Source organism: Scleropages formosus, chromosome 9, assembly GCF_900964775.1.
Source record: "Scleropages formosus chromosome 9, fSclFor1.1, whole genome shotgun sequence".
Taxonomy (NCBI): domain Eukaryota; kingdom Metazoa; phylum Chordata; class Actinopteri; order Osteoglossiformes; family Osteoglossidae; genus Scleropages; species Scleropages formosus.
This window is the reverse complement of record NC_041814.1, coordinates 31,345,352-31,366,454: the sequence shown is the minus strand read 5'-3', so window position 1 is coordinate 31,366,454 and position 21,103 is coordinate 31,345,352. Positions and strand designations below refer to the sequence as shown.

General features: G+C 41.4%; 2 protein-coding genes across 2 annotated transcripts; one reads left to right on the top strand and one right to left on the bottom strand.

The window, feature by feature from the left end:
- Positions 1–550: 550 nt before the first annotated feature.
- On the bottom strand, positions 551–2,438 carry LOC108922784 (uncharacterized). Its single transcript, XM_018733116.2, has 3 exons — positions 2,255–2,438; positions 1,434–1,754; positions 551–931 (listed from the first exon to the last, which is right to left on the bottom strand). The coding sequence occupies exons 1-3, from the start codon at positions 2,436–2,438 to the stop codon at positions 582–584; spliced, it is 855 nt and encodes a 284-aa protein (XP_018588632.2). The 3' UTR covers positions 551–581.
- Positions 2,439–14,219: 11,781 nt separating this feature from the next.
- On the top strand, positions 14,220–19,701 carry LOC114911231 (serine-rich adhesin for platelets-like). Its single transcript, XM_029254520.1, has 2 exons — positions 14,220–18,732; positions 19,137–19,701. The coding sequence occupies exons 1-2, from the start codon at positions 14,259–14,261 to the stop codon at positions 19,484–19,486; spliced, it is 4,824 nt and encodes a 1,607-aa protein (XP_029110353.1). The 5' UTR covers positions 14,220–14,258; the 3' UTR covers positions 19,487–19,701.
- Positions 19,702–21,103: the final 1,402 nt, after the last annotated feature.

Below are 21,103 nucleotides of genomic sequence, written 5' to 3'. Positions count from 1 at the left end.
CTCCTCTGCCTCTGGCCACTTCGTGGTCCCATTTACAAGAGAAAATTGTAAATCAAAAACGAAAACTCATAGGTTCTTGGTCCAACATGGTGAAATGAGCTCCCTCAGTCGTCTGAGACCACTTGTCCCATATGGGGTCATGGGGAACTGGAGCCTAAACTGGCAACACAGGACAAAGGGCTGGAGGGGGAGGGGACACCAGTCTGTCACAAGGCACCCCAAGTGGGACTCGAACCCCAGACCCACCGCACCACAGCACTCCCTGCCTGAGGATCACCTCTTTTTGTTATTGTTGTCATGACTGGTATATAGACTATTTTATTGATTTACATGGATTCATTTAGCTAACCCTTTTCTCCAAAGTGAATGACAGTGTATCTACAACTTTTTTCCCCTTTATACTGCTGGGTAAAGTTACTAGAGCAATTTAGGATGCTCAGGGGTACTAAAGTTAGAGGTGGAAGCAAACCTGCAGCCTTTGGCTCTAAAAGTAGAAGCCCTAACCAGTACACTACCAGCTGTCCCATTGCTGTCCTATTCTTTAAGACTATAAGATTGAATTATTCACTGTCACCTCAGGCTCATCCACAGCAGATGAAGTTGAGCTTCTCAGTCTCAGGGAAGCTGACCCACTGGTTCCTCCCTCCAGATTCCACTGCTGCTGTTGCCCCACATTTCTCAGCTCCAGTCCCATTGCCTGGGGCCCAGTTGTGGTAGAAAAATGTCTCTGCACTGACCCAGAACCAGAAGTTCAGGACACAGGTAACGCGCAGGCCAATCCACACGTGTGCAGTGGAGGCCTTCTTAACCCTGTCCTGCACCCAGAGCTGGATTTCCTTAGTGTGGGTAGAGACCAGGTCCACGTGGTGGGTCCGACAGTAGTTCAGGGCTTCATTCCAGGTCATGTTCATATTAATGAGAACCAGGTTGTCTGAAATGGTCAGGGAATAAAGCAGGTGATGAATATTTGAAAAACAAAGATGGATTCAATCGGTTGTAATAAAATTCAAGAATTTGTTGAGCAAAATTATGAAATATACGAGAGGTGCACAAGTTCCAGCCTTTGCTTGGATTCTTCAGAAAATGTAAAAGTATTCAACAGGACCACACTCTAGGGTAACTGCAGTTTGCCAAGTATCCATTTAATTATCCACAACAAGACAATAGCAGATGTAATTTTCAACTGACACAGTTCAGCGATTTTATAACTTGTTTCTATAACAAATATGAATTTACACAATTTACACATTGTTTACAGTTTGACTTTTTAAAATAATACCGGAACTGCCTATGGAATACTCTGTATGATAATAAATTAGCATCTTCTGCAAAATTAAAAAAATAAATAAATAAAACTGAATACAGTCGGAAATAGCTGAAAGATGTTCAGGAAGTAATTTCACTTTGCTCAATGGATGACAAATACAGCTCACTGTCTGAGATATTGAGGTACAGCGGTGCTCCAACTCTGTCCCGTCCATCCTTCACTCCACACCAGTACCAGTCAGTGTCCTTCATCTGCAGGTTCCTCATAGTCACACTGAAGACCAGCTGGTCGGTGTCATCAGTGATGGACACTTCACCTTTACTCTGCGGTGAGTCACTGTGTACCATGGTAGTACAGGATGACCATGTGTACCCTTTACACCAGTATTTCACATGTTGTTTATATTTCTGATCATAGTAACATGGGATGGTGACTAATCCTCCTCTCTCTGCTGATATCCTGCTCACAGTCCAAACACTCTGAACACCTGAAGGTAAAAGCAAATATAAACAGTGAAACATTTTAAAAGCATACTGAATGAAAGCTTACAGAGCAGCAAAAACAGGATATGCTATATAATTTAAAATGCTGAAAGTTAGCAAAAATAAATTAGATACGACCAAAATAAATGTTAGATACAAAGGTTAGAACGTAATGAATGTTAACAAAATACATCTTTAGCTGGACATTTGTATACTAACATACATGGATATACTAGTACAACATATTACAAATTTCATCAAGTATTAATCTCATGTGCTTGAGACATTCTATGACTCAAAGAATGAAATAAGTCTGAATTACTTGATTTTTTGTCCTTTCAAACAATGAGCGATAAAGTAAACTCTGATAGTGGCTTGTTGTTCATCTTGACAGGTTGTTCCTATTTGATTAAAACATTTATACTTTTCTTGAACAGCCATTTTCACTTTTCTTATTGGAATATGATGAAAAAAGTTTATGAAAGCTGCCGTAAAATAATCTTACCTGTAGTTACTGTTAAGGACAGATATTCATAGTCATCCACAGCACCGTTAATCTCCACTCCACACCAGTACCAGCCAGCATCCTTCTCCTGTAGGTTCCTCATGGTCACAGTGAAGACCAGCTGGTCGGGGTCATCGGCGATGGACACGTCACCTTTACTCCGTGGTGAGTCACTGCGTACCATGGTACTACAGTATATCCAGTAATATATTTTACACCAGTATTTCACATGATGTTTACACATTTTTTTATAGTGACATGGGATGGTGACAGATGAGCCACTTGGAGCTGAAAAAGCCCTGTATGTCACTATACTGGCAGGACCTGCAGGAAGATCACATCAAAAAGATAAGTTTTTTACTTTTGGAAAGTCTTCAAAAATGTACAGGAACATGTGACAGAGCTGTAGTGACTTTTTACTTTATTGACTTTAACTTAACTATTCGCTCTGCTTAAAGGAGTGTACTTTTGACACTATTCACTGTTTTGCATTTGATTTGGATTGTTATAGTTTACTTTGAATTATTCTTTGACTATTTTAAGATCATTCAGCCTATGGCATTCATCTGTGTATTCTTTTTCTTGTGTGCCTGTGATACAGAGTTCTAGAAGACAAAGCACCTCTGTAACTAGGTACTTTTCCGCAGATCTACTAATATGTGGTTAAATCACCATGACATGTTTTTGTTTTAAAAAAAAAACAGAATTATGAGTAAATTTGTAACCAGTGAGTCTCTCTGGGAGTCTTTGTGTCAATGATCACTAAACACACTTAGTTACAGGAAAGGAATATATATCCAGTGGGGAATCATCAGTGGAGTTAGAAGGTGGAAAACACACATTTACAGAAACATGAAGGTATCCAGGAGGAAAACAAAAACAGGTGTAAATTCAGGTATGCATGAGAATCCATGCAGAAACTTCTTCAAATATGGAAAACACATTAGTATCGCAATTATGTGGACCCGCCAACGTAACACAACGTAACACACGTAACGCACCATAATAACAAAATGACGTGGACACAGAAGAAAACAGACACTGACCTGAGATGAGAAGCAGTAAAAGCACGGTCCTCTCCATTACTGCAGCTCTTCTCCTACATGTAATCTTTAAATATTCCTGCTCTATGATGGTTCACAATTTAGAAAAAGAAAAAGGGATTTCAAGTTATATCATGCAAATGGAGCACAGCCATGATGCGCATGACAACTATAAGAAAGATGGGGCGACATAGCAGATCATCCAAAAACAGGATACTTGAGCAACGTAACAAGAAGAAGCCAATGGTTTACTGAGGACCTCAGTGGCTGCAGCCTTATTTATGTGTAGCACTATAAGCTATATATAACACTATGAACATCAGTAGGAGAGTTGTTCACTAATTCATACACTTCAGGAATCATTCAGAATGGTGTGTATAGTGGGGGAAGTATGCATGGTGCTTTAAATGTACTAGGAGGGGGCCACGTGAAACTATTGAAAGGAAAGGAAAGACTGTATTGTGTGAAGTTTTAAATGTGTCTGATCCCTCTTCAGCTGTGTCTTAAACTGTTACACCCACAAATAGTTACTCATGGGTAAATGAAAAGAATTTATTCAGCGATCGTTTATCTTGGGGAAAAAAAACCCTAATAAATAATAGCATTACTAAAGTGGCAAAATTACTTTGATTCTGATTGCAGCCATTAATAAACACATGAAATTAAGAATTAATGGATTTAATGAGGAGCATTGATCTTACGATTGCATTTAGCAATTTATTAAATCTAGTAAAACTTTTGTGATTTACAGTTCAGAGTAAACAAAACTACATTCCACCAACAGCTGGAGAGATACAGAAGCAGACATAAAATTCTTAAAGTATTCAGTCCAGTCACCTTGAAAGAGAGGTTTTGAAAAAGTAATTTGTCCACCTCGTGCATAGAAACAAGAGTAAAATGCGACATCGTTATTGTTAATACTTTTTTAAATTGTAACAATATCTTTGCATAATTTTATGCCAACATTGACATGACTGAGGAGTTTCCCCTGCTGCTCTATACAACCCCATGTAAATATATATTTTTTTCCAATAAGAGTAATGAATTATTAGGGAGCACAGTGGCACAGTGGGTTGGACCGGGTCCTCCTCGCCGGTGGGTCGAGGGTTCGGGTTCCTCTGGGGTTGCCTTGCGACAGACTGGTGTCCTGTCCTGGGTGTGCCCCCTCCAGCCTTACACCCGTATGGGACAAGAGGTTCGGACAGTGTGTGGGTGTGTGTGTAATGAATTAGTGCTGGAACAATGTACTTATCTTGAATATCCAGCTGTATAAATGGGTACCAAATTGCAGCTAACTTAACAATGTGAACTGATCTCAAAAAAAGTGTCAACTAAACGAAGAAACAGAAGCAGTTACATTAACAGAAAGAGGGCTTATCAAGAGGAACAGCATTTGTGGTGTGTTCTCATGAGAACTGTATAACAAAACTGTCCTTCACTCCGGAACATCAAAAGGATATAGTTACATATTCTTATTATCTGATGGACTGCTGATTTTTTCAATGAAATGTAAAAACACATTCAAGTATGAAGAGCTGCACAATTAAAGAACGCAGCAAATAAACAGCACAATAATGACCAAAAAAGTAAAACAACATTTTTGTTTTTCAGTTATCAAAACTTTTTTTTGATGTGGAGTAATGAAAACTGCAGAAATGACATCTTACCAGTCCGGAGTGATGTTGGTGGTGCGTGTTTGTGTGTGATACAGTGACGCCGATACACCTTCTCCTTTTCATGCCAGCACCTCAAAGAATGCACATTGTCCCATGTGCCTGAGGTCAAATGCAAAGTAATGTTTACTGCAGGAAAATATATTCAAAGGCATAACCAGGAAATACACTGCATTCACTGAGACATAAATTGAAAGAAAATATGTTTTGCATGAACTTTTTTTTGATGTTGCACTGCTCAACAGCTACTTTGTTAGAGATGTAAAGCAGCCATTGCATTGCACCATGTTCAAGATATTGGGCGACATGCCACGTGCCACAGGTCAAAAATGCAGAGTAGCTAAGTGTCTCAGTTGAACACAGAAAGCCAACACTTCAGAGTTCCATCCTCTGTGAGAAACTCTGATGCTGTCATTGTTTCACCAGCCTAGTCGTGTACAGCGATCGAACACAACAACTCTTCTTCCATTTAGCTACAAAAGAATAATGAATGAATCTTTTTTCTAATAATCCAGAGGGATATAATTTCCTTTTTTAAATAGCATAAATAATAGCATAAATACTGTAATGTGAATGAATATTCCCTATTTAATTTCAATAAAAAATAACATGAAATCTGCCTGCTCCCACCATCCACTCCCCGCATGGTTTCCCAGAGGTGGTAATAAATTAATCAGATTCCTACAATTCCTCTTTTGGTATTTTTATCATCATATCACATTTAAATTATCACATATTTTTGTTAAATGTGAAATACATTGGTATTATTATTGTTGTGAATGATAAATTTCTTTAATGGCAAGTGGTGTAATTTGCCCTGGAACCAACTTTTTTTTATTATTTTTGAATAAAGATAATGCCACAGGAAAGTTTTTCTTAGGAATTTTTTTTTTTTTTTTTTAGATTAAGCATCAGTTTTATGTTAGTTTGTACAATTTGTCAGTTTTTTAGAAAAATATTCCACATTCTTGAAATTATCAAGTACCTTTTGGGATCTGATGCTGTCTGTAGTGACACTTTCTACATTGTTATGGTGCCTTCTAGAATCTTCAAATGGCTGTAAAGTGCCAAACTAAAAGTGATATTGTGGTATTTAGCTAAACTAATAAATTGAAAGTGGCTAAACTGATAGTGTTTTTTGTAATCAGTGAACTTTATCATAATCAATGCAAAAAAGGGTATAACTAAGAACTTTGAACAATTTTGTTGCATTCTGTCATGTGACTGTTTTACTATGGTAATTTGCAAGGGGTGACTTCAGAGGATAAGTGTGATGTTTGAGTGTATGGTTGTACTTACTTCCTTTACAGAATACTTTTTTTTTTTCCTCACAGCTAATTTAATCACACACACACATTTTCGGAACCGCTTGTCCCATACGGGGTCGCAGGGAACCGGAGCCTACCCGGTAACACAGGGCGTAAGGCCGGAGGGGGAGGGAACACACCCAGGATGGGACGCCAGTCCACCGCAAGGCACCCCAAGCAGGACTCGAACCCCAGACCCACTGGAAAGCAGGACCCAGTCCAACCCACTGCGCCACCGAGCCCCCCATTGCTAATTTAATTATTTCATTTGTTTTCATTTACAAAAGTCTCATATCTTCCACAAGGCATGGTACTCCGACACTGTGCTGCGCTCAGTCTGCATGGGCTCCTCTCCGCTCACCTCCTTCGCATATCATGAGAACAATCAAGCGGTTGTGTTTATTTCTGCGCTTCCTTCACTGTCACACACACCACACTCTCTATGGTGATACTGCACAAGCTCCTTCATTAAAGACTCGAGCGAACAGGTCTTGTATCACCTCAAACATATTCTGAGTTCCTTCTGATGCAGGTAGGTGGACAGTAGTACGCACAAAACCTTGCATGGATGGGACCAAACCTAAACACACACAGTCACGTCTTCATTATACATCAGCAGGCTGTCCGCACTTGGCTCTGGAAGTTATGTCATGTGAGTTGATTTGGTGAAAAATGCTACGTTCATTTGATTTGATGTTTTTTTTTTTTTTTTAAACGTGAAAGACTTGGTATTGCATAACTTTGAAGTATAAATACATTTGAACACCCCTCACTCAGCATTGCGTCTAGTGATTCCAGGGTAGGCTCTGGACCCCTACAACCCTGATCACAATAAGAGGTTAGTACAAATGAATGGATGGGTCCATGTGAATAATTTTATTGATTATTGTTTCAGACAAGCTTGTCTCAGCAGTTTTGTTTGAAAGAAGGCTCTTGCGGTGTGGAAAGTCTCTAGAAACAATTATTTAGTTTATCGTTAGGTGCCGCATCAGAGTGAAGGAAATGCCTCTCCCGTGCGACCGAGCCATACGCCGCGGTGCCAGACAGGCCGGGAGTGAAATATACCGAGCGCATGCAGGTGTGTGTTGCTTATCCCAAATGGCATTTCCTCTTCTGCGTTTCCTTACTGTAAAAACTGGTTTGCACCACTTTGTCTCCCTGACACTTTGTGCTGAAGAAAAGTACTTACTGTTACGTGCTTGTTGTGCATTTCCCTCCCCCGCAGTGCTACACAAATAGGTTCTCACTGCATAACACGCAGATGAGGTTTCCTTTCAAGGAAAGACACACACACTAGAGAACTTTTCAAGTGTCACCGGTTGATCGTGGGATGCAGGAACGGAGCGACAAGGCACAAGACGTGAGAGAAATTGAGAAGCACCAGTTTATACACGCAATTTGATAGGTAAGACTTGTTTAATCTGTATTTTGGCAATATGATATAGTTTTGTCTTTGTTATTACACGCAAATTTGTCTGTTTCCATGTCACTTTACTTATTTGCTTATTATTTGTCTTATTTATTCATAGGTTAAAAAAAGACAAAAATATGATTAAAGATTCATATTTTGTTCCCTGGGATGGAATCTGAGCTTGTCGCAGTAATGAGCTAATGAGTACAGTGTTACTATTTTATTTTACCATATCCACCAACAGGTAGTGTTCTGCTCATTCCTTCATGTGATCTGTTCTCAGGATTCTGCGTAACTTTCAAAGCATTAAACTGAATCTTTTGAACTGAAATTTGTTTCTTACTTAATTTTCCAGCTTACTTATTTTCAACTGCATTTTCTTGGCTTTCTTTCAGAAATGTATACCTGTTTCAGACTGAAAGAGACTTTAACAGATACCAATAAAGTGCACTCAGACCTGAGACAGATTAGAGCTGTAGGAAGTGTCTTAATTTAGCCATTTTCTGCTTCCAACTTGGGGGTGCGGTGGCGCAGTGGGTTGGACCCCAGTCCTGTTCTCCGGTGGGTCTGGGATTCGAGTCCCGCTTGGGGTGCCTTGTGGCGGACTGGCGTCCTGTCCTGGGTGTGTCCCCCGTCCTCCAGCCTTATGCCCTGTGTTGCCGGGTGGGCTTTGGTTCCCCGCAACCCCGTATGGGACAAGCGGTTCTGAAAATGTGTGTGTGCGTGCTTCCAACTTTTGGGGATTAGTAATGCGATGACAGATATTGGAACTTATCGCACGAAAGGTAAAGCATGGAGGTTCTTGGATCTGGCTCCATTGTGGTGGAACGACCTCCCCCTCTCACTCAGAACTGCGGAAACTCTGTCTACATTCAAGAAGGGTTTGAAAACTCACCTTTTCTGGACCCGTTTCGCCCAAGATCTCTCCAGCTCATGTATGGTGTGAATGTTCATGCACTGGAACTTCAAGAGCATCCCTAGATAAAGCCTTTATTCAGCCACTACTCCGGAATTTTATTTCCTTGTTTGTGTATCTTATAATATTAAAAAAAAAAAAAAAAAATTGGTAGGAGGGTATCCGGATTTGTCTATCCTGTGTTTTATGCACCTACTTGAATCATGAAGTTCTGTGCAGCAAGTGTTGGGTAACAAACTAGGTTTACTTGAGTCACATGTCTGCAGCTGTGTCTCTTTCTTTTAAAGTAATGCAGAAATTGTACTTTTGCTGAGATGTATGTCGCTTTGGACAAAAGCGTCTGCTAAATGAATAAATGTAAATGTAAACTTTGTGGTATGAGTTTGTCAACAATTGGGGTTGAACAGGAGGTTTTCAGTCGTAGTGATCTTGGACTTTTAAAAAATGTCATGCAGAGCATGTTTTCGTTATTTTAACATTATGTCTGTATGAAACCCAATAAATAAATAAATAATAGAAAGTTTGTTTTATTAAGCATTCATTCATTGTGACTGTCACAGTCAGGAACGGGATACAGGTGGTAGGTGGCTCGAACCCAAGCGCGGGTGAGGTCTTCCCTGATCCAGTCAAACACACAGTGACAGATAAAATCGGTGGTCAGGGACAGGCGTAGGTTGATCGAGGTGCAAACGTCATTTAGAGGGCAAGATAGTACTCAAAAACAAGGGAAAGCAAGCAGAGGTAGGAAGGCACAAGAACATGGAACAGGGTGCAAGGGATGAACCGCTGAATTTGCAAGCCAGGGCATTGCAAGATCCCACAACCTTATGCCGGGACTTCGCTGCCTTTATCCCTGGCCTTGATTACCGACAGGTGGGGCTGCTTGGCTTGTGGGCGTGACAGTGGCTTAGAAGTTAAAGTAATTAATTGTAAATCTCCAGCAAAACAACTACGAATTGATTCACAAACTTGCATGTTATTGATCAATTTGAAAAAGAACTTATCAAAAAATTTCATTATTTAAATGATCGTGAAAATGTAACGTTGTTCAATGCTCAAAGGTCAGTGATTTGTTTGTCTGTGTGTCTGCAGAGTTGGCAGCAATGCAGTGGACAGTGCTCTTCCTATTCCTCTTCCAGGGTGAGTGATCACACAGTATTTGTCACAGCAGTTGTAATGATGCTGATGAACCCGGAACTGGTGTGAATTTTGTTTTTGGCATTATTGGAATTTATCTTCTGGAGTTGTCGAGAAAATCCAAGGTTCTTTGGAATCTCAATAACGATGCACAACACATCTTAAAAAGGATTTAATACAGTTCTGTAGTATATCACCAGGTTTTATCCATCACAGACATAAGTAGCTGCACTCTCCTTGCTGTCAGGACACTTGCTTGTCCATCTGTCCCCGTAAAAAAGACCATCCCAGGTCTCCTCCATCAAATTCCAGTAAGTGTAATTTACTAGAGATCTGTGTGAAACATAACCATTAAATTGTCACAGCTTCAAATCTCACCTCCGACTGTAGTACCCTTGAGCAAGGTACTTACCCTAAATTCCAGTAAAAAATTGCCAAGCTTTATAAATGGATTAATAATTTTAAGTAGCTTAATGATACATTTATTCATTTATCTAATCGAATAAATGTATTAAGATTTTATTGATTGTGACTAAGTAATCAACATGATTTATTAATACTCTGCTGACAAACATGTTTGTAAGGTGAGGAACCAGTGTGCTGATTCCTTATAGTCATTAATTATGTGCACACACACATACACACAGAGGAAGTACCTCAGAAACCCTTTCTTTTAAGTTTACAAATAAATGTCATTGATACCATGCATTCATTTGTATATATTTAGCTGATGACTTGCTTTCTTTAAGAAATCTTAAAATGTTGGATTTTTATACTGTAATACTATAAGACGAGGCACAGGCACTGCAACAGATGAGACAGGAGACAACAGGTGCGGTGCCCGTCTGCTGGCGTTTATTCACTCCCTCGCAGGGGAGAAGGAAGGGGATGGAAAAGGGGGAACCGGGAAAGGGTAGGATGGGGTTTCGGGCTAGTCCTGTCGGCGTCGTCTGCAGGTTCAGGTTTGGGTTCGTACTTGTGATCTCTCTCGTCTACATGCGTTGGCTCTCCTCCGCCATCTCTCTCTTTCACTGCTGGACGCAGGGGAAGAAATAGGCAAGGTAATTAGACTCAGCTGTGGCTGCTTAGCCCCCATCTCTGGCCCCTTCCCCAGCCGCCTCGGCGTGCTACAGGCACAAACCCACATTATACATAACGCAGTAAAGGATGGTGACAGGGCTCCTTCTACATTACCGCTGCAAAATGAATTAAAACACTCATTGACAACTACAAGTTAATTTTTTTCAGGGACAATGTACTTCACCAGGATTAGGAGTTTGAACCCAAGGCCTGCCAATTTTAAAATAGTTAGGTCTTACAGTATTTTTATTCAATAGCAATACTTGAGACTTTCACACAGCCTAAACTGAAAAAAAAAAATTGACTCCATAGTTTGAAGAAGCAATTATTTAATAATCAATCTAGGTTGTCAGAGAGTGAAATAGTGAAACCAAAAGTAACATTTACTTCTCATTTACAGGGCTGGGAGATGAGACTAATATTATTATGCCTGACAGTGTTGAGACTGTCAACCAACCAACCAGCCAAGGTCAAAAACATCTTGTCCCGAGTGGGGTCGTGATGAGCTAGAGCCTACCCGCTGTTAAGACTGCTATCTCAGCAAACAATATTTTAGATACTTTATCAGTGTTGAATGCAAATAATTCAAGGTCGAATACAGCAAGAACTGCTAGAAACACACACACATTGGTTGAAGCTGCTTGGGGTCGCGCTGAGCTGGAGCCTAACCCGGCATCAGAGGGTGTAAGGCTGGAGGGAACACACCCAGAAAGGCATGCCAGACTATCACAGGGAACCCCAAGCGGGACTCAAACCACAAACCTGCGAGACAACAGGACCTGGCCAAATCTGCTGCGCCACCATGCACCCCCTACTATTAAAAAAACTACTGAAATACCTCCTAATGAAGATTTAAAAACTGGGAATGTGTCTACAAGGCCTATAGCATCTGAAAGCTCAGCAAATAATATTTCAAGACTTTCAACACTTTCTACTGTAACTACTTCAAATACCGACACGGAAAGAACTGTAATGGATTCCACTGAAATGTATCCTACTAATGAGGCATCAAGCACTGGAAATGTGTCTATGACACCTCTAACATGGGAAAATTTAACAACCAATATTTCAAGCCCTAGGGGGGTGCGGTGGTGCAGTGGGTTGAACCACAGACCTGCTCTCTGGTGGGTCTGGGGTTCGAGTCCCGCTTGGGGTGCCGTGCGACGGACTGGCGTCCCGTCCTGGGTGTGTCCCCTCCCCCTCCGGCCTTACGCCCTGTGTTACCAGGTTAGGCTCCGGTTCCCCGCGACCCCGTATGGGACAGGCGGTTCTGGAAATGTGTGTGTATTTCAAGCCCTTCCCCAATTCCACATGTATCTGTTCAGACTTCAAATAGAGAAAGCAACACAGCATCCAATTTTTCTAATGAACGTGATGCTGGAAACCTCTCTACTGAATCTGAATCCTATTCCACAGAAACACCTAATGCTGAAGAATCTTCTGCTGAAAACAAATCTATGACATTTACAATCGAATTCAGTACTTCTGGAATATCACTTCCTGAAAACACAAATACAAGCAATATATCCATCATATCTCTTGCAAATGTCAGCACAGCAAACAATATGTTAAGCTCAAGAATTTCAAATGAAACAGCTCCAAAATCCGATGCAGCAAGCGCTACTGCAACCTATTCTGCTGAAACATCTCCACTGGGACAATCAAATGGTGATGCCATGCCTACTGTGACAGCTCTGATATCAGGACCCTCATCAAATGAAATTTCAGGGTCTCCAACAAGTTCCCGTGCAACTATTCCAAGTTCAAATGGAGTAGGAAGTTCTGGATCCAATTCCACTGAAAGCTCCTCTTCTGAAGCTTCAAAAACTGTCTATGTACCTACAACACCTCCAACATCCGAAAGCTCAAGAAATTATTCATCAAGCTCTTCAACAATTTCCCGTGTCAACGCTCAAAGTTCAACTGTGGAAACCTCTGCTGTAACTGCTTCTTCTGGAATATCATCCACTGAAGACTCAAATACAAGCAATATATCCATCACATCTCCAACAAATGTCAACACAGCAAACAATATGTCAAGCGCAACAATTTCACAGGAACCAGCTCCAAGTTCTGATGCAGCAAGCGCTACTGCAACCTATTCTGCTGAAACATCTCCACTGGGACAATCAAATGGTGATGCCATGCCTTCTGTGACAGCTTTGACATCGGGACCCTCTTCAAATGATATTTCAGGGTCTCCAACAAGTTCCCGTGCAACTATTCCAAGTTCAAATGCAGTAGGAAGTTCTGGATCCAATTCCACTGAAAGCTCCTCTTCTGAAGCTTCAAAAACTGTCTATGTACCTACAACACCTCCAACATCCGAAAGCTCAAGAAATTATTCATCAAGCTCTTCAACAATTTCCCGTGTCAACGCTCAAAGTTCAACTGTGGAAACCTCTGCTGTAACTGCTTCTTCTGGAATATCATCCACTGAAGACTCAAATACAGGCAATATATCCATCACATCTCCAACAAATGTCAACACAGCAAACAATATGTCAAGCGCAACAATTTCACAGGAACCAGCTCCAAGTTCTAATGCAGCAACCACTACTGCAACCTATTCTGCTGAAACATCTCCACTGGGACAATCTAATGGTGATGCCATGCCTACTGTGACAGCTCTGATATCAGGACCCTCATCAAATGAAATTTCAGGGTCTCCAACAAGTTCCCGTGCAACTATTCCAAGTTCAAATGGAGTAGGAAGTTCTGGATCCAATTCCACTGAAAGCTCCTCTTCTGAAGCTTCAAAAACTGTCTATGTACCTACAACACCTCCAACATCCGAAAGCTCAAGAAATTATTCATCAAGCTCTTCAACAATTTCCCGTGTCAACGCTCAAAGTTCAACTGTGGAAACCTCTGCTGTAACTGCTTCTTCTGGAATATCATCCACTGAAGACTCAAATACAGGCAATATATCCATCACATCTCCAACAAATGTCAGCAGAGCACACAATATGTCAAGCGCAACAATTTCACAGGAACCAGCTCCAAGTTCTGATGCAGCAAGCGCTACTGCAACCTATTCTGCTGAAACATCTCCACTGGGACAATCAAATGGTGATGCCATGCCTACTGTGACAGCTCTGATATCAGGACCCTCATCAAATGAAATTTCAGGGTCTCCAACAAGTTCCCGTGCAACTATTCCAAGTTCAAATGGAGTAGGAAGTTCTGGATCCAATTCCACTGAAAGCTCCTCTTCTGAAGCTTCAAAAACTGTCTATGTACCTACAACACCTCCAACATCCGAAAGCTCAAGAAATTATTCATCAAGCTCTTCAACAATTTCCCGTGTCAACGCTCAAAGTTCAACTGTGGAAACCTCTGCTGTAACTGCTTCTTCTGGAATATCATCCACTGAAGACTCAAATACAAGCAATATATCCATCACATCTCCAACAAATGTCAACACAGCAAACAATATGTCAAGCGCAACAATTTCACAGGAACCAGCTCCAAGTTCTGATGCAGCAAGCGCTACTGCAACCTATTCTGCTGAAACATCTCCACTGGGACAATCAAATGGTGATGCCATGCCTACTGTGACAGCTTTGACATCGGGACCCTCTTCAAATGATATTTCAGGGTCTCCAACAAGTTCCCGTGCAACTATTCCAAGTTCAAATGCAGTAGGAAGTTCTGGATCCAATTCCACTGAAAGCTCCTCTTCTGAAGCTTCAAAAACTGTCTATGTACCTACAACACCTCCAACATCCGAAAGCTCAAGAAATTATTCATCAAGCTCTTCAACAATTTCCCGTGTCAACGCTCAAAGTTCAACTGTGGAAACCTCTGCTGTAACTGCTTCTTCTGGAATATCATCCACTGAAGACTCAAATACAGGCAATATATCCATCACATCTCCAACAAATGTCAACACAGCAAACAATATGTCAAGCGCAACAATTTCACAGGAACCAGCTCCAAGTTCTGATGCAGCAAGCGCTACTGCAACCTATTCTGCTGAAACATCTCCACTGGGACAATCAAATGGTGATGCCATGCCTACTGTGACAGCTCTGATATCAGGACCCTCATCAAATGAAATTTCAGGGTCTCCAACAAGTTCCCGTGCAACTATTCCAAGTTCAAATGGAGTAGGAAGTTCTGGATCCAATTCCACTGAAAGCTCCTCTTCTGAAGCTTCAAAAACTGTCTATGTACCTACAACACCTCCAACATCCGAAAGCTCAAGAAATTATTCATCAAGCTCTTCAACAATTTCCCGTGTCAACGCTCAAAGTTCAACTGTGGAAACCTCTGCTGTAACTGCTTCTTCTGGAATATCATCCACTGAAGACTCAAATACAGGCAATATATCCATCACATCTCCAACAAATGTCAACACAGCAAACAATATGTCAAGCGCAACAATTTCACAGGAACCAGCTCCAAGTTCTAATGCAGCAACCACTACTGCAACCTATTCTGCTGAAACATCTCCACTGGGACAATCTAATGGTGATGCCATGCCTACTGTGACAGCTTTGACATCGGGACCCTCTTCAAATGATATTTCAGGGTCTCCAACAAGTTCCCGTGCAACTATTCAAAGTTCAAATGGAGTAGGAAGTTCTGGATCCAATTCCACTGAAAGCTCCTCTTCTGAAGCTTCAAAAACTGTCTATGTACCTACAACACCTCCAACATCCGAAAGCTCAAGAAATTATTCATCAAGCTCTTCAACAATTTCCCGTGTCAACGCTCAAAGTTCAACTGTGGAAACCTCTGCTGTAACTGCTTCTTCTGGAATATCATCCACTGAAGACTCAAATACAGGCAATATATCCATCACATCTCCAACAAATGTCAACACAGCAAACAATATGTCAAGCTCAACAATTTCACAGGAACCAGCTCCAAGTTCTAATGCAGCAACCACTACTGCAACCTATTCTGCTGAAACATCTCCACTGGGACAATCTAATGGTGATGCCATGCCTACTGTGACAGCTTTGACATCGGGACCCTCTTCAAATGATATTTCAGGGTCTCCAACAAGTTCCCGTGCAACTATTCCAAGTTCAAATGCAGTAGGAAGTTCTGGATCCAATTCCACTGAAAGCTCCTCTTCTGAAGCTTCAAAAACTGTCTATGTACCTACAACACCTCCAACATCCGAAAGCTCAAGAAATTATTCATCAAGCTCTTCAACAATTTCCCGTGTCAACGCTCAAAGTTCAACTGTGGAAACCTCTGCTGTAACTGCTTCTTCTGAAATATCATCCACTGAAGACTCAAATACAGGCAATATATCCATCACATCTCCAACAAACGTCAACACAGCAAACAATATGTCAAGCGCAACAATTTCACAGGAACCAGCTCCAAGTTCTGATGCAGCAAGCGCTACTGCAACCTATTCTGCTGAAACATCTCCACTGGGACAATCTAATGGTGATGCCATGCCTACTGTGACAGCTTTGACATCGGGACCCTCTTCAAATGATATTTCAGGGTCTCCTACAAGTTCCCGTGCAACTATTCCAAGTTCAAATGCAGTAGGAAGTTCTGGATCCAATTCCACTGAAAGCTCCTCTTCTGAAGCTTCAAAAACTGTCTATGTACCTACAACACCTCCAACATCCGAAAGCTCAAGAAATTATTCATCAAGCTCTTCAACAATTTCCCGTGTCAACGCTCAAAGTTCAACTGTGGAAACCTCTGCTGTAACTGCTTCTTCTGGAATATCATCCACTGAAGACTCAAATACAGGCAATATATCCATCACATCTCCAACAAATGTCAACACAGCAAACAATATGTCAAGCGCAACAATTTCACAGGAACCAGCTCCAAGTTCTGATGCAGCAAGCGCTACTGCAACCTATTCTGCTGAAACATCTCCACTGGGACAATCTAATGGTGATGCCATGCCTACTGTGACAGCTTTGACATCGGGACCCTCTTCAAATGATATTTCAGGGTCTCCAACAAGTTCCCGTGCAACTATTCCAAGTTCAAATGCAGTAGGAAGTTCTGGATCCAATTCCACTGAAAGCTCCTCTTCTGAAGCTTCAAAAACTGTCTATGTACCTACAACACCTCCAACATCCGAAAGCTCAAGAAATTATTCATCAAGCTCTTCAACAATTTCCCGTGTCAACGCTCAAAGTTCAACTGTGGAAACCTCTGCTGTAACTGCTTCTTCTGGAATATCATCCACTGAAGACTCAAATACAGGCAATATATCCATCACATCTCCAACAAATGTCAACACGGCAAACAATATGTCAAGCGCAACAATTTCACAGGAACCAGCTCCAAGTTCTAATGCAGCAACCACTACTGCAACCTATTCTGCTGAAACATCTCCACTGGGACAATCTAATGGTGATGCCATGCCTACTGTGACAGCTTTGACATCGGGACCCTCTTCAAATGATATTTCAGGGTCTCCAACAAGTTCCCGTGCAACTATTCCAAGTTCAAATGCAGTAGGAAGTTCTGGATCCAATTCCACTGAAAGCTCCTCTTCTGAAGCTTCAAAAACTGTCTATGTACCTACAACACCTCCAACATCCGAAAGCTCAAGAAATTATTCATCAAGCTCTTCAACAATTTCCCGTGTCAACGCTCAAAGTTCAAATGTGGAAACCTCTGCTGTAACTGCTTCTTCTGGAATATCATCCACTGAAGACTCAAATACAGGCAATATATCCATCACATCTCCAACAAACGTCAACACAGCAAACAATATGTCAAGCGCAACAACTTCACAGGAACCAGCTCCAAGTTCTGATGCAGCAAGCGCTACTGCAACCTATTCTGCTGAAACATCTCCACTGGGACAATCAAATGGTGATACCATGCCAACTGTGACAGCTTTGACATCGGGACCCTCTTCAAATGATATTTCAGGGTCTCCAACAAGTTCCCGTGCAACTATTCCAAGTTCAAATGGAGTAGGAAGTTCTGGATCCAATTCCACTGAAAGCTCCTCTTCTGAAGCTTCAAAAACTGTCTATGTACCTACAACACCTCCAACATCCGAAAGCTCAAGAAATTATTCATCAAGCTCTTCAACAATTTCCCGTGTCAACGCTCAAAGTTCAACTGTGGAAACCTCTGCTGTAACTGCTTCTTCTGGAATATCATCCACTGAAGACTCAAATACAGGCAATATATCCATCACATCTCCAACAAATGTCAACACAGCAAACAATATGTCAAGCGCAACAATTTCACAGGAACCAGCTCCAAGTTCTGATGCAGCAAGCGCTACTGCAACCTATTCTGCTGAAACATCTCCTTTGGGACAATCAAATGGTGATACCATGCCAACTGTGACAGCTTTGACATCGGGACCCTCTTCAAATGATATTTCAGGGTCTCCAACAAGTTCCCGTGCAACTATTCCAAGTTCAAATGGAGTAGGAAGTTCTGGATCCAATTCCACTGAAAGCTCCTCTTCTGAAGCTTCAAAAACTGTCTATGTACCTACAACACCTCCAACATCCGAAAGCTCAAGAAATTATTCATCAAGCTCTTCAACAATTTCCCGTGTCAACGCTCAAAGTTCAACTGTGGAAACCTCTGCTGTAACTGCTTCTTCTGGAATATCATCCACTGAAGACTCAAATACAGGCAATATATCCATCACATCTCCAACAAATGTCAACACAGCAAACAATATGTCAAGCTCAACAATTTCACAGGAACCAGCTCCAAATTCCAATGCAGCAAGCGCTACTGCAACCTATTCTGCTGAAACATCTCCTTTGGAACAATCTATTAGTAAACATGTGTCTACTGTGACAGCTTTGACATCAATTTCAAATGTAACTCGGACCTACCCAGAATACTCATCTCCTTTAAAAACTAATACTCGGCTGTTTAGTTCTGAAAAACCTACTTCTTTTGACACAGCAAGGGATTTTAAAAACACAGTCAGAGGTAAGATTTTTCTTCTTTTCACAGCCTAACAATCTGAAGTTTTCTTACAAAATCTGTCTTCTTGTCTTTGAGCTACTTGAACATTAAGCTTTATCTGATTTATCCAATTTTATCCAAAACTACTTTTTCAACCAAAACATTTTCTTGATAATGAAATGTTAACATAAAATTTCACACTTCAGCAGGATTTCCAGAATTGCGGATTGAAGGATTTAATAGAAAATTAAAATATTTTCTCCTCTCAGGCAACGGAATATCTGACTGATTCATTTTACCCTTTTTTAATGAATTATTTCAGTTCTAAGATTTTCATTTTGTAATAAAGTTGACAATTTCAGAAATATTTTTTATGATTCTAATGTCCTGAGCAATGGAATGTCTGACCCCCTTCCTGGTCCTTTCAGAGAACCTGGTCCTCATCAGGCAAAATATGACTTGGAGTGAAGCCCTGAACTACTGCAGGACTCATCATGTGGATCTGATCTCTATCCACACTTATGAGATTCAGCTCCATGTGGAGAACAGGGTTAAGGAGGCCTCCTCTTCCCATGTATGGATTGGTTTACGTTTCACATGTGTCCTGAACTTCTGGTTCTGGGTCAGTGCAGAAACCCTCATGTACCAACACTGGGCCCCAGGCAATGGCACTGGAGCTGAGAAATGTGGAACCACAGCAGCAGTGGAATCTGGGGGGACGAAACAGTGGGTCAGCTTGCCTGACACTGAAAAGCTTAACTTCATCTGCTGTGGATGAGCTTGAGTTGACAGTGAACAATTCATTATCCCAACTTTAAATCAGCCTTTAAACAATTCTTTACAGCAGTCATGACACCAGTAATAAAATATTTCTCCTGAGTCTTGTATAAACAGTTATAAAGTGGATGTTTACACCTTTCGCACTGATGAAATATTATGTTCCTTTGATTGAGAGTGATTGGGTTAAAATATTTACAGTTGGGGGGGTGCGGTGGCGCAGTGGGTTGGACCACGGTCCTGCTCTCCGGTGGGTCTGGGGTTCGAGTCCCGCTTGGGGTGCCTTGCGACGGACTGGCGTCCCGTCCTGGGTGTGTCCCCTGCCCCTCTGGCCTTACGCCCTGTGTTCCCGGGTAGGCTCCGGTTCCCCCGTGACCCCGTATGGGATGAGCGGTTCTGAAAATGTGTGTGTGTATTTACAGTTGTGTATGAAAGTTTGTAAACCCTTTCATCTTTTCTCTATTTCTGCATAAATATGTTGTTTATGTTAATTTATAAGATCTATATTTGTCAGAATTATAGCAATAATACTAAAGGACCTCTAAAGAGTTGAGAGGGAAGAAAAATATATTCCCGCACATACAGAACTAATCGGTGAGCGTGTCCATAGCTTAATATTTCTGTGTGTTGGCAGACAGATTTGTAGGACTCTATGAGGGTCCATCACCATGCATGCACAGTATAAATAAAATCATGTGTACAGGTAAAATCACACATAGCCATCAGTGGATCATAGTTACGGCAGTGCTGGCCTTATGCCATGTACCCGCCTACTTTAAAAAAAAGTACTGAAAGAACAGTGTTCCTGTACAGTGTTAGCTGTGGACCACAGAGCAACGCAGAAGTTACAACTTTGTCTCAGCTATTGTTTATGAACTGAAAAACTGGAAACTGGAACTTAACTCCCTGTTCTGTAACTGATTAAGAACTTACATGAATGCAAATAAAAAAAAAAAAAAAAAAAAAACTTTAAATCACTTTTGAAAAACAGTTATAATTATTAGAAAAATATTTGCGGGTAGGTAGGGGGTGCGGTGGCGCGGTGGCGCAGTGGGTTGGATCACAGTCCTGCTCTCCGGTGGGTCTAGGGTTCGAGTCCCGCTTGGGGTACCTTGTGACGGACTGGCGTCCCGTCCTGGGTGTGTCCCCTTCCCCCTCCGGCCTTACGCCCTGTGTTGCCGGGTAGGCTCCGTGACCCCGTATGGGACGAGCGGTTCTGAAAATGTGTTTGTATTTGCGGGTAACAACGAAATATTTCCTAGTTACAGTGATATAAAGATTTTTCTATGTGTGTAATAATTGTTGGAAACATTAGGTCTTCACAACATGCAGAGTCTGTAAGACATGATTGAACTGCTGAACTTACTGTGATAGAAGGTGTGGTGATCAGTTGTTGTTTCTGTTATTACCTATAGAGGGCAGATGTGTTCGGTAGGTACAGGAAGGATACCTACGTAGTAAGGAAGCGGATTTAGGAGATATACGTAAAAAAGCATATGGTTGTGAAAACCCAGCGTGAACATTAAACGAGGCTACGTGCCAGTTAACAATATCATTCTCAGTGTGTTTATTGAGTAAACACAACAGAAGGAGGAAGGAAGCTAAAGTCATCTGTCCC